General features: G+C 38.9%; 1 protein-coding gene across 4 annotated transcripts in view; it reads right to left on the bottom strand.

Moving 5' to 3' along the window:
• LOC120714821 (cGMP-dependent protein kinase 1) overlaps window positions 1-13,043 on the bottom strand; it is a 96,073-nt gene that overhangs the window by 18,552 nt on the left and 64,478 nt on the right. For all 4 annotated transcript variants that reach the window (XM_040001313.1, XM_040001312.1, XM_040001315.1 and 1 more), the window contains 3 exons: window positions 9,243-9,306; window positions 4,597-4,674; window positions 2,931-3,025 (listed from right to left, as the gene is read on the bottom strand). In XM_040001313.1, the coding sequence (XP_039857247.1) occupies window positions 2,931-3,025; window positions 4,597-4,674; window positions 9,243-9,306 (237 nt within the window). The remainder of the gene's footprint in view (window positions 1-2,930; window positions 3,026-4,596; window positions 4,675-9,242; window positions 9,307-13,043) is intronic.

The raw sequence follows: 13,043 nt of genomic DNA on the forward strand, positions 1-13,043 counted from the left end.
TGAACCAAATGGCGTGACGAAAACAGACATGAACATGACCTGCACGGAACCTCATCGTGCAGCTGCATGAAAAACAACATAAACCAAATGGCAAACATGAACTGCACCGACGCCTGAAAAACACTTAACTTGACCAGAGGGGAGGTACACAGACAACGCGACAACGAGCAAAGCAAGACTGAGGACTTAAATACACACATGAGGTGATCAGGGGAAGTGGAGACACATGAGAACACAGCTGACTCGAATGAAACACAATGACAATACAGGGGAGAGTAACACTAACTACAATGAACAAAGAACACCAGACTCTTACAAAATAAAACAGGAAACACGGAGACATAGACATGGAGATAAAACATGACATGAACTTAACATAACCACATAGACATGAAACATAGACGCAGGAACCACGGAGACTGAGTACAGGCAGAGATGACAGAAATAACTAAGAAATAAGGTCTGAACAGCAACCTAGAATTTAACTAGATTGAAAATGAATACAAAAAAATAAATAAAACTCAAACACTGGGTCACACGACCCAGTACCGTGACAAGTGGGAAGGAAAAACTTCCTTTTAAAAGGAAAAACTCTCCAACAGAACCAGGATCAGGCAAGCGAAGCCATTGACTGCGACTGTTTGGGGTTGAGGCGAGGAGACGGGACAAAAGACACACTGTGCCAGAGACCCAGAGATTAATAATAACTAATTATTAAATGGTGAAAATCATCAGGGTGATTAAACTTTTTTTTTCCATTACATAATTTTAGCAGCACTTAAAAGAAGTCGCCGAATTCCTCAAAATCAGAATAGCTGCTACATTCGTGATGCGTTAGAGCTTTGTGTTTGATTCTTACTCAACAAACAGCACTTTTAGTTTTAATGCATGTGCGTAAAACATTAAAAAATGTCTACTTCAAAACAACAACAGACGTGTCCCTCCCCTAAGAAATCAAGCTTTCCATGCCTAACATGTCCCACATGCATTTTAATGCTCTGTCATCTTTTATCTTTTAGTCATTAGCTTTTACATTTAGGGAAAGCCCAACCATCTGTGCAATTCAAGCTGCTGTCTGAATATCATCCAGCAGCCAGTGTTCTCAAAGTGCAGCCTGGAGGCCAATGACAACCCTTGTTAACTTGTTATATGTCTAAAAGAAAAGACTTTTCATTTAAATTTAACTTTACATTAATTTATTCACAGGTCATGTGATACTTTGATAAAGCACGGGATCAAGGCATCTTCAATTTTAACTCCTCTGTTCTAGCCACGATAGAAACAAATGACAAATGTGTGCAGTCAGGAAAACATAACAGTCACTTCATGGTTTTGAGCCCCCCCCTCCTCTTTATATGTTGGCACACCATCAAAACTCATCAAAACCTGATTGAAATTATTTCTTTTAATAATAAACATTATATTTATTGTTTTGACATAAACGGAAATCTCTTTTCCACAGCACGCTGCTTTGATTCGGTCTGTGTTTTCAAGTGCCGATGAGTCTGAGCGCTGATTTTTATGTGGCTTTCACATTCAGCAGCCACAAGATGGCGACATCTTCATTATTTTTCTAACACTGCTGTCTAAGTATGGACACACTCAAATGTGCATGCATGAATGCATATCTTCTCTGTTTCTACCTGACCCTCATAGACATAATACACTTCAGACTATTTTCCATCTCTTCACTCCCTGATGTTAAATAATCCATAGTCCATGGAGAGGTGCAATCCTGACAAGGAAGAGCAAACAGCAGGGTAAAAATATCACTTCAGCACAACGGTCTTGACGCCAGGTTTATAAAATACTGTTATAACATCTAAGTGTCTACAGTGAAAGTATTTGAGCACTTTGAGCAAACCAAATGTTAGAAATAGACATGAATCATTTTTAAATATAGTTACTTAAAACTGACCTGTGGGACATCTTCACAGCTAGAATCCACACTGCTGGTTCAGACTTATAACGTACAAAGTGGTGTAATGTTAGAAGTGTGTAATCTCGTTTTATATCTGTTTGTTCCAAGTCGACATACACAGCTGCTAATAGCAAATGTTCACGAAAGAGTGCAGAAATTCATTAATACAGCCAAGGACATCATGGAGATGTCCTTGATAACAGAATGGAGAGGAAAAGAAGCTAGATAATACTGTTCAAATGAAATGAGACTTGAATTGGTAGTGCGCACTTTTGTGACAAACACCACTCTACTCCCAATAAATGATTTTTCCCTGTTGTTTTTCTGAGTGACATCAGTGTGTGCAAAATAGCACAGACGGGCTGTCACTCGGTGTTGTTGTGAGGGATCTCCGCTGTCACTTAAACATACCCCCTTCTCGATTTAGGCAAAAATAGAACTTGAGAAACATGAATGTGCCACAGTCCCTGCATGTGCGCTTATTTATACGGTCTTCAAAAAAGGGGCTGGAGGTGAAATAGCTGCATCTGCAGATAGTCGTTGCTGTTTACGCAGATGGGAAAATTATTACATAACCAAACAAATTAGAATGCTCACAGTAGCAACTGTGGATCAAAACGCGCCTTAATATAGACTGAAATGCATAAAAAAAGACATGTGGATTTAAACTCTTTCTCATATCATATTTAACAAGCTTCCTTCGGTCCAGAGAAATAATTCTTCTTTCATGCGTGGAAAATTTGCCTTGAACAGCTAGAGTAAATCAATTATCATAATATGGCCTAGCTTTAAGCAATTCCAAACATTTGCCAAGTTATCAAGGCTGTTCAAAAGAGTGAGTTGCGGAAAGAAAGGAGATTGATAGGAGTTGGAGGCTAAGTGGCAAGTTAACACTAAGACAAAAGATATAAAAGACAGGTTGGGAGTGAAAATTAGAAGGAAAGCAGTGAAAGAATGGAAGACGGGAGATATAAATTGGAAGCGGCAGAATTATTAGGAACACTCTTACCCTTGCAGTGCTTTCTCTCCAAACCAGTCTCCTTTTCCGAGGCTGCGGAGGTAGACAGGCTCTCCGTTGGGCAAGTCTTCTCTGGTTACATTAACCTAGCAAAACAGAAAGGAAAGTTAAGGAGAAGAATAGTAATAATGTATGTCATGTAGATGTGTAGCGAGTAAAAAAGATGGATAACATTTTAATTTAAAGACAAGACAGGGAATCATGTCTTAAAATGTCAGGTTCATCACATTGCTACAAACAAAAAGGAAGTCTGTTTCAAACAGGTAACTGTCATCACCATGAAGAATCTGGGAAGCGCAGAGAGCCAGAAGAAACATGAGTGATGGGGCTCTGCTGGGCCGGAAAACTTTACAAATCAAAGTGATGGCAGCTGAGTAGATTTTAGAGGAAGGGAATGGAGGCGATTGTTTCGTCAATTGAAGGATCTTGTCTTCATCCATTAGTCAGCACAGATGTAGCAGCAAATCCTGCACCGGTGCACTGTCTACACCTGAGTGACAGCGTAATTATTCACGTGGGAGCAGGCACAAAACAAAGAAAGGAAGTACAGGAGGTACAAAGTGTGATTGTGTGTGCGCGCTGGGTGACGTCCAGTCTGGATGAAAGTCCTATAGGTAAAGTAGACTACACAGAGCCAAAGTGAGCGATGTGGAAATAACTAAGCAGAAAGCATTGACAAGGTCAGGTGTGTATGTATGTATGTGAGTTCATTCCTGCACCCACACATCCATGACCGTACTGTTGTGCAACATGACTTTACTGACCTTGTGAAATTTACAGCTTTTGTTTACTGCCAAAGTAAGGTACAAAAAAAAAAGGATACAAAACAGGACGGAACAAAAGCACTCACATCTCACATATGTGAACTACTGGAAAATACTAGGATTATAAAACACTAAAATATTACTAACACATTCTTATTACAGCATTACCCAATTTATAAATGATACAAATGATGTATAGGTGAGATTACAAACCATGTACCATCTACATTTTGTGGATGTAAGGGACCAGACGAAGGAAACATAATTGGATAAAACAAATTCTACCAAATTATTAATCGTACCAAAAAACAAGGTGATAGGAGGAGTTAGAGGACACGAACTGTTGGACGAGCATTATAAAACCCTGTCAGGTGTCACTGATTGATCAATTTGTGGTCATACCTGCTGAAAACAAACAGCATGCGAGCTTGTGGATGTAACAGACAGGAAACAAGCTGTGAAGGAAGCACAGGAAATGAATGGAGAAGATGAAGATAACAAGCAGAGAGAAAATGAGGAGGGAGACTCGCAGCCATCCTGGCATCAAAACATGTTCACGAAAAGTATGTGAAAGCACTCCAACAGTGTTGAAGCCAGACAGGACAGTGCTCAGTGTGAAAGTCAGTGCTGATTACTGAAAAGTGGAGTCAAATGACTCCATTCTCCTTCCAAGATACCCCCGTCGCTGCTGAAAGAGATGATGAAAGAGTCAGCGCTTCTTTCTGACTTCTCCTTTAACCTATGGTGATTGATGACAGCCAACTTCCACCCAAAAATTCCACCCCATTCTATCAAAAAATAGGGGTCTTTTATTCTCCATGTACCACGATGCCCTGCATTGTGATGTCAGCTGATGATTGTTTTGGTGGTAGTCTGGACCGCACTGTCCTTACCTTTCCTTTACTGATGATGAAGAAGGTGTCTCCTCTGGCCCCCTGTCTGATGATGTACTCTCCGTCTTCATAATGTGTCTGTCAGAAGAGAAGAGAAGAGAAGAGAAGAGAAGTTCAGGTTCAATGTAATTAATTTATCTCTTCTCTTATACTGGAAGTGAAACACTCTCACCAGAGACAAAAAGTACTCTTCAGAGGAGGAAAACCTGAATTGGGTGCAGTGATATAAATCACAATTAGATATTTTTTTTCTTGTTAAAAATCACAGATTGGCAAACTATCCAGGGTATTTTGCTTCTTTCCACCCACTACTTGCTTGGATATGCTCTGTGACCTTGAATATGAATAAGCAGGTAAAGAAAATGAATGAATAAATGAATGTTGCTGCAGCGAATATGAAGGGAAATCACATTTCCTTCCTGAGAAAAAAATTAATACAGAATATCCATCCATTAATCACATTTTTTCTACACCTGGTAATCCTATTCAGGGTTGTGGGTGCTGGAATGGGTGCAGCATGAACTGAGTAGGCTCCATCTCACACATGTAGATAAGGACTTTCACACTCACGTTCATGGCTTGTGTTGAAAACCTCTAGAGGAAGATAATGCTTCTTCTCCAAGGCCAGTTTCTTAGGTTATACTAAATACTTTATATAACAGTTGGCATCATGGAAATAATTGAATATCAAATTATGATGTTTGCTGTATGATCCAGAACAATAACAGAAGGACAATAAACTGTTTCTCCAGCAAAATACAGACAATGCTGCACATCTGGCCACAAGTCTAGACAAAAGACAGAGCTCAATAGTTCCTGTTAGATCATAAATAGGCTCCACAGAGGGACTGACATTTGCCAGATTTTCATTCTCACGCAGTTTTACCCAGGAAAGGTGCCTAACGCCTTACACTAAGCAGCAACATTCCTGTCTGCTGTGTGTCATTTGAAAACAGTTTGTAGTCCGCAGCATGTTGAAGTCGTTATGCGTTGGTTAGTTCAGGTTTATTTATTATTGTTGAGATGAAAAAAAGAAATAGATCCAAATAACCAAAGCTCAGTCATGAATCAAAACAATCTTTCATAACTAGTATAGTCTAAGCGGTAGGGCAGGATAATTGATTTAATCAATATGTGACCCAGTGAAATATGATATTTGCTTTGGCCTGAATGGGCCAAATGAAATATGACACATAATTTAAAATGGTAGCAAGACAGTTTGTGCCTGTTACATAGTTGTGATTTGATCAAAGAGATGGAAAGGTTCTTTGACAAGGCTGCGTGGATCACCACAGATGTGCCACCTGTCACCACATAGGCTTGGTTTTCAATTTAAATATGGTGTAAATAACTACATTTCAAAATAGTTATTCTTGATCAAATCAAGACTGCTGTCTGTAGCGTTAATCCTAGCAGCATTTCTTTCTGTTTATACACTGTACACTGTAAAAACAAATAAATAAAACACAAAATATTAAGTTGATATGATTCAATAGATTTTCGAGCTTTCTTAACTTGTTGCTAGCTTTGCTTTAGAACCTGATTTTTTTATTGTTCACCTAAGTACAACATTCCTGCGAGGTTAGCAATAAAATTCTGTATCAACAAGCAGAAACGTCTTTCCATGTGCTCTTTTATTTCCAGCAGCAGGCTGATCTGCATATTTGATTTGGCACATATTTTTACACCAGATGAAACCCTCCCATTTAGCCAGGCTTGGGACAGCCTGGGTTGTACACTAGCTTGTTACCCCCAGCACAAAGTTGGCTTTGTGCTTCCTCCCAACTGTGAATCATACCTTTTGCTTATGAGGTGAACATGCTAACCTTTTACACTATGGAAGCACACAATGTTTTTGCCAACTTTCACAGGTTTCCTCACCATTTTATTTATCCAGCATTCCTTAGACAAAAATATAGCAGCATAAATAGACGTTGAATGTATTTTGATAGTTTAGGGGTTAGAATGTTTAGCTAGCACATAAAAGGTCCCAAGTTCACAAACAGTGTGCTCTGACTGTTGGTGCAGCCCAGATAAATGGATAGCATCAGGAGGGGTGTCTGGTATAAAAATCAGTGCCAAACCTAAAATTTTATTAGCAAAACATTTGTAAAGTCAACAGCTGCAGTCACAAGGGGAGAAAACTCAAAACCGTACTGGACCTTGATATTTTCAGTTTTCCCATCTTTTTTTTCTTGTAAACTATAAATTCGTGCAATATTTTTTATTGACTTTGCTGTCGTAGACAAACTGTCTCCTTACTCTTTATTAGAGTTTAATTTATCCCTGCCTTTCATCTTGTGATATTGTTTCGGAGAATCTTTTCCCGTTACTCTCCACATATTTCTGAACCTCCAGAAATGTTTTGTTAGGACTACAATCCATTCAGAGTCATATATCCCACCGGTTTCTTTATTTTGGAAACTGGAGGTTCTTATTATTTATTACATGAATATCTATTTTATGTTTTTTTTATTCATGAGATATATTAAAGTGAAGGAAAATATCGCTGATGTTAATGTTAACTCACAGGTGCATTCTCATCTCATCGTCTCTACATCTTTATTTTCCTACATTTCTCACTTGTAGAGGTCAGTTTTAGGTTTGGAGGTTATAAATTCTGGAATGATTTTTATCCCGTCTGTTAATATTTGCTTTGTAACTGCTTTGCAAGGCAATGTTGTTCATGTTTCAGCCATAGCAACAAATATCATTTCTACTGAACAGCTATCAGCTGAGATGCATGAACTAATATTTCTGTTATCAACACACATTTAAATACCTACAAACAGTCATATACTGTATTTTATTATCGTAATTGTTGCTATATATTTAAAAAATATTAATTATTCTTATTATTCTTAGCTTGTTGTCGCATATATTAAGGCATATTATCTACTGTATGATAATTTTGCGTTTCTGCATAATATTTGCAAACATTTACATTTTAAGTAATAACAACAATGACTATAATTACAAATGAAGTGGAGGCTTCAAAATAAATACAATGCACTGTTTATTTGTTATGTTTGTTATTTTTAGTGAATTTCAAATGGTACGAAACAATAAATTGACACTGATATTAAAAGTAGTTCAGTGTTTGACAGCAATTAAACACGGGTTTAAACAAAAATTAGTCTGTGTGCAGCGCTACATGGATGATTGCTTGTCATGTTGATTGGAACTAATTTCTAGACTTCATAAACAAATGTATAATTGTCAGCTTTTGGATGCTACCCAACTAAAAACTCTACTAAAAACTCCAAAAAATTCTTGCCCATCCCTTTCTGTGCCCCACTCATGTATTGACCCATGTGCCTGTTCATCTTAGCCGCTATGATGCCTGACAGGAGCTTCCACGTGGTGCTGAGGCAGGTTATTGGTCGGTAGTTGGAGGGGACCGGTCCCCTCTGGGAGTCCTTGAGGGTCTGGACTGTCTGGCCTTCGGTTAGCCATTCTGGGTGTCTCTCGTCAACTAGCAGCTGTTTCATTTGTGCTGCCAGACACTCGTGGAGTGCAGTCAGCTTCTTCAGCCAGTAGGCATGAACCATGTCGGGGCCTGGTGATGTCCAACTCTTCATATTGGAGACCCTTTCTTGGATGTCTGCCACTGTGATGTTTACTGGACCCTGTTCAGGGAGGTTGCTGTGGTCTGCCCTCAGATCCACTAGCCACTGAGCATTGCCGTTATATGTTGCATCCTTCTCCCAAATGCTGTTCCAGTATTGTTCCGTCTCCTGCCTTGGTGGTGCTGTTCTCATATTGTTCCCCTGCCACTAAGAGTACACCTTGGCTGGTTCTGTGGGAACAGCTGGTTTATTCTCCTGCCTTCTATCTGTCTGTTGTACCTCTTTAAGCGGCTGGCAAAGACTATGAGTTGTTGCTTGGCAGTTTCCAAGGCCTCAGGTATGGACAGCTTCCTGTACTTCTTACACACCTTCTTCATCGCACCTTTCTGCAACTCCAATAGTTGGCGAACCTCCCTCCGTGCTACCTTGATCTTAGCCTCTAGCCTCCCTCTCCATGGAGGGTACTGCCCCTTGTGGCTGTTCAACTTGTAGCCAAGCATCTCACTGATCACTGCTGCCGTATTGTAGATCAACTTGTTAGTCTCGGTAATGGTAGCTGTAGGTATCGTCCGAAGTGCTGCATTAACATCATCTAGCAGACCTTCTGAGGGTACTTCACGTAGTCTTGGTAACCGGCTATGGGGGATCCAGGTTTCAAGCTTGGCCATGATCCTATCTTTCAGGTCAGCTCCTCTCGCACTCAACGATCCTTGGATCCTCCTATCCTTCTCATGTGTATGTATATGTATATATATATGTATATGTATGTATGTATGTTTCATGTGAGAAGACTGAAATGGTTTCTACTGGACTGATTTCCAGAAATTCCTCCCCTAGTAAGTGAAAAATTTAGATAGTCATCTCACAACGAGCAGATACCAAAGAGCAGCAGTACTCTGAAGCCCCAGCTGTGTACAGGTTGTCCCATCTAGCACCCAAAATAATCTCTACTGTGCACATCCTCTAGAATCATTTTCACCTCCCCCCCTCTCACCACAATAAGAGAGTCTGAATGTATGAAAATCATTTGACATGTCAGAAGTAGGCTGCAGATGTCACACACAACAAGGTACTTACCTCCTCAAGGACATCAGCGAGCTTGCTCAGAATATCTTCCTGTAGGCCGTGGAATGAGGGGACGCTGCAGAAGAAAAAAGAAGGGCTTTTATATGAGAGAATACACAGCTTCGCGCATAGTGAATATTACTAATTAGCCCTCTGTTTTTTTCTAGATAAAAAAAGATGTAGGAAGCAGTGTAGCTGGAGGCTTAGTATAAAGCTGAGGGAAGAAAGCATATCCTTTTGGAAGCTGTGAGCAAAAATAAATAATAAATTTGAAAAATCTTGATCCTCTTTGAAAAAAAAAACCCCTGAAACATAAAGTTGTCATTTTCATATTTTACATGTCTTTTAAAAAAGCAAGAACTCAAAAAATTTCATGAAACATTTGACAGGTTTGTTGGTTGCATGTGCCTACAATCACAATGAGTCTGCATAAATTTGCATTAACATAAATAACATTAGAGAGAAAAGTCACTTTAACTTAATGTTCCTGAAAGGTTTATTCGGGCTCATTCAGACATACCTACACAGTCAGGAAGAGCACCTGGGATCTCCTATAAGGGCAATATTTGCTAAATGTACAAAAGACAACTTGCACTTGGGGCCTTGAAAATCTCTTACTTTTATCACAAGCTACAAAGAATTTGAACAATGACGTTTTTAGTGAGCTGTGCAACTCACATTCATCATTTAAGGTGATTATGTGCTGTTCAGACATGCTGAAAGGGACACAAAGTGTGAAAAAGTTGAACTGCTCTCCTGACTTTTACAGAAAAGTGGCCAGGGTGCTCATTCAGACATGAAGGTGACACATTCATATGCTGTAAGGGGATTGAAAAAGAGTGCAGGTGTTTGGGTACAGTGGATACGTGTCATGCAGCCCTAGAATGTTCACAGAGAAAAGCTGTCTATCATCTTTCAAGCACAGTGTTGAAATTGTTATGATTTGCTTTGCTGCTCCAGGGATTGATTCACTGATTCAGTTTTGCATCAAATGAAAGAGTGCTTTAAGATAATGTGCTAGGCCATCTGTCCAAAAGTTAAAGCTGAAACTGCCCTTTTCAAGAGGATGCTTATCCTAAGCACGCTAGCATATTCACCAAAGAAAAGGTGAGTTATGGAGAGCCTCAGTGAAAGATCAATTGTGGGTGTCTTGATTCTGGTGCATGCACCCAAAAAAACGCCTACTTAAATGAGTTATTTCTGTTTAAGAAGAAAATATTGTAATAATTCTCAGGCCAAGGGTGTACTTCCTTGGCCACAGTATTACAAATTATAAATATGACTTGTTGCCAAAGCTAAATGTTCTATTAGTGTTAAGTATTTCATTTTATCTGTAGGCTCCGTGTCAAATGTTTGTTCTCCAAATATGTCATATTGTTTCAACAGTGGATATCAACAAAAGTTCACCAGAAATAGAGGATTTGAGTAGGAGTACTTCCAGGATTCAGACTGTTTTTGTTTGAGGTGCCCTTTGGATAGGATACACATAAGCAATCAAAGAGCTCAGAGACACTCTCTTTCAACTAAGCATCAAAATGTCTTCATTCTCATGGCATGATTCGGTTTAACCTAGAAAAACAAAAACAAAAATTCATCTTGTTATACAAGCCATGATCTAGATGTTAGTTTTCCTGGAAAGAATTGCTTTTATTTCTGCTAGTTTTTCCACCACTTTAAGCAGAACATAAAACAGCTGCATTGGTCCACAACACAAAACATGCACTCAAATAAAGGCTCTAAAATTATTAGTTGTCAGCATATTTTTTAATGTTTTATTCTATTGGCTAAATGCTATCATGTGACTGTCAAGTTTTTGCTTGTTATTGCTTCCTGTGTGGTATCATTATTTTTTTCATCCTATTTTTAGACATACTTTGTTCAATCACAGCATGACTTTGATCTGAGAACCAACAAACAAATTCAGATATAGGCAGCAGGAACACTCAAAATCTGTATTTTTCTATTGTATGGCCTGTATTTTAGTACTATTTTCCAGCATAAATGGGCAGCATGAGTAGTTACACAGCTGGGCATCACATCCTACGGTTGAATACGCCAGTATGAGCCCGTAGTGTTTGTTCCATTACTTCCTGGCAGCCTGAATGAATGCTGCCTGCTATCAACCCTGCTAAATAAAACTAGCCTAATGTTTATCAAGGAGGAGAGAAAATAACCCCGCGTTGGTGAACAAAGGGCTTATCTCCCCGTATCGTCTCACTCTCTCGCTCTGCCTCTCTGTTTCTCCATCTCCCCTCCCCCTTAATTTTCCATGCTTTATTACAGTAATCTAAACCATCTTGTCACGGCCACTGTGCTGATCCTTGTGTTACTGCTTCCCCGACAAAGGCACTAGTTAACCAGCTCAGCAATGAACACATGACACTTACTGTACATGCAACAGAGAGAGTTTCAATCCCCCGAGCTGAGAAGCTGTTGACACAAACAAAAGGCGTCTGTCGCAGTAAATTTCTGATTCAACAGCTTAATTATGTTACAGCTGAGTAATTACACAAGGCCTGTGGGGAAGCGTGGATCTGCCATGCTTTAGGGACTGTGCAGTTATAAAGCATACCATTTTAAACAATTTTCTATTAGAATCCTGTAAACACCTACAAATAGGTACTATTTTCCTGATAACTGGACTTTTATCTGAAGTGAAAGGGGACAGAGATCTCAATAAAAGCCCACAATACATCAGTTCATAGAAATGTGCATTTTCTAAAGCTGGGCGAGTTTTTCAAAAAAGCTAAGCTTTGAAATTACTTTTCCTGGAGCGACTCAATAAGAAACTTAAAACACAGGCAGGTAACAAATTAAAGAACAAACTCACTTAGGTTGAGAAATACAAAAACACTAAATGGTTTGATGGGAATAAAAATAATTAATGTACTATGCCCTTCATAGTTACCAGACTATCCAGACTATCCACGGAGACTAATATGTTAGACAATGCTCTCTATAGCATTATTATTAAAACATCAAAAGGAATTATCTTCTGAAAAAATGCAGCTCATCCCTTCAGTAAAGTACCAGAGATTCAGAGTTGTTCAGAATCATTATCAATGCAGATTTAAGCTTTTCCAGCAGAATATTTTGGCTCATCATCTTACTTAAACATATCATTTTGTTTTTCCTTTCATTTGTCAACTGTCTGTACATGTAAAGAAAAAATAATAAAACAATCTTCACAAGCGCGCTCAATTCCCCCATGCACAACGTGGGGCTTTCTTTGCCCATTTTTCTTCTTCACTGTTTGTCAGAATAATTCTATAATTTCACAGCAGTTAAACAGGTGGGCACAAAACTCACGGTGACCAATATGTGTTTATTACTTTCATTAGATCTGTTTCTAGGAAATTAAACAGGAACATAATTATCTCTGTGCTGTGAGTTTGCAAACACTGTTATAAATCTCAGATTTCTCCCCCCAGGTATCCCTTTACAAACCAAACACACCAAGGGATCCCAAAACAACCAGTACGTACACCTATTAAATATTTACTTAGTCTATCAGTCGGACTGTTACGTAAGTCCTCCTGACAGGCAAGAGCTGTTATACTGAACAGTGTGTGCTAATATACTCAGCAGAGGGACTGCAAATGTTTGCGGTCTTTATTAGTAAACGATATCACTAAAATAGATTACATCTTAGATGAAATATTAATAGGGCTCCATGTGTGGTTAAAATAGATTCTTGGTTGTGTTTGTCTAAAAGTCTGGCTTTATCATGAAACTGCACTCCAGATAAGAAATGAATTTATTCTGAGTGACCGGCGGGAGACTGTCCTTAAAAAAAGAAAAAAAGTCATGCTG

This window comes from Simochromis diagramma, unplaced genomic scaffold, assembly GCF_900408965.1.
Source record: "Simochromis diagramma unplaced genomic scaffold, fSimDia1.1 OVJJ01000421.1, whole genome shotgun sequence".
In the NCBI taxonomy this organism is placed as follows: Eukaryota; Metazoa; Chordata; class Actinopteri; order Cichliformes; family Cichlidae; genus Simochromis; species Simochromis diagramma.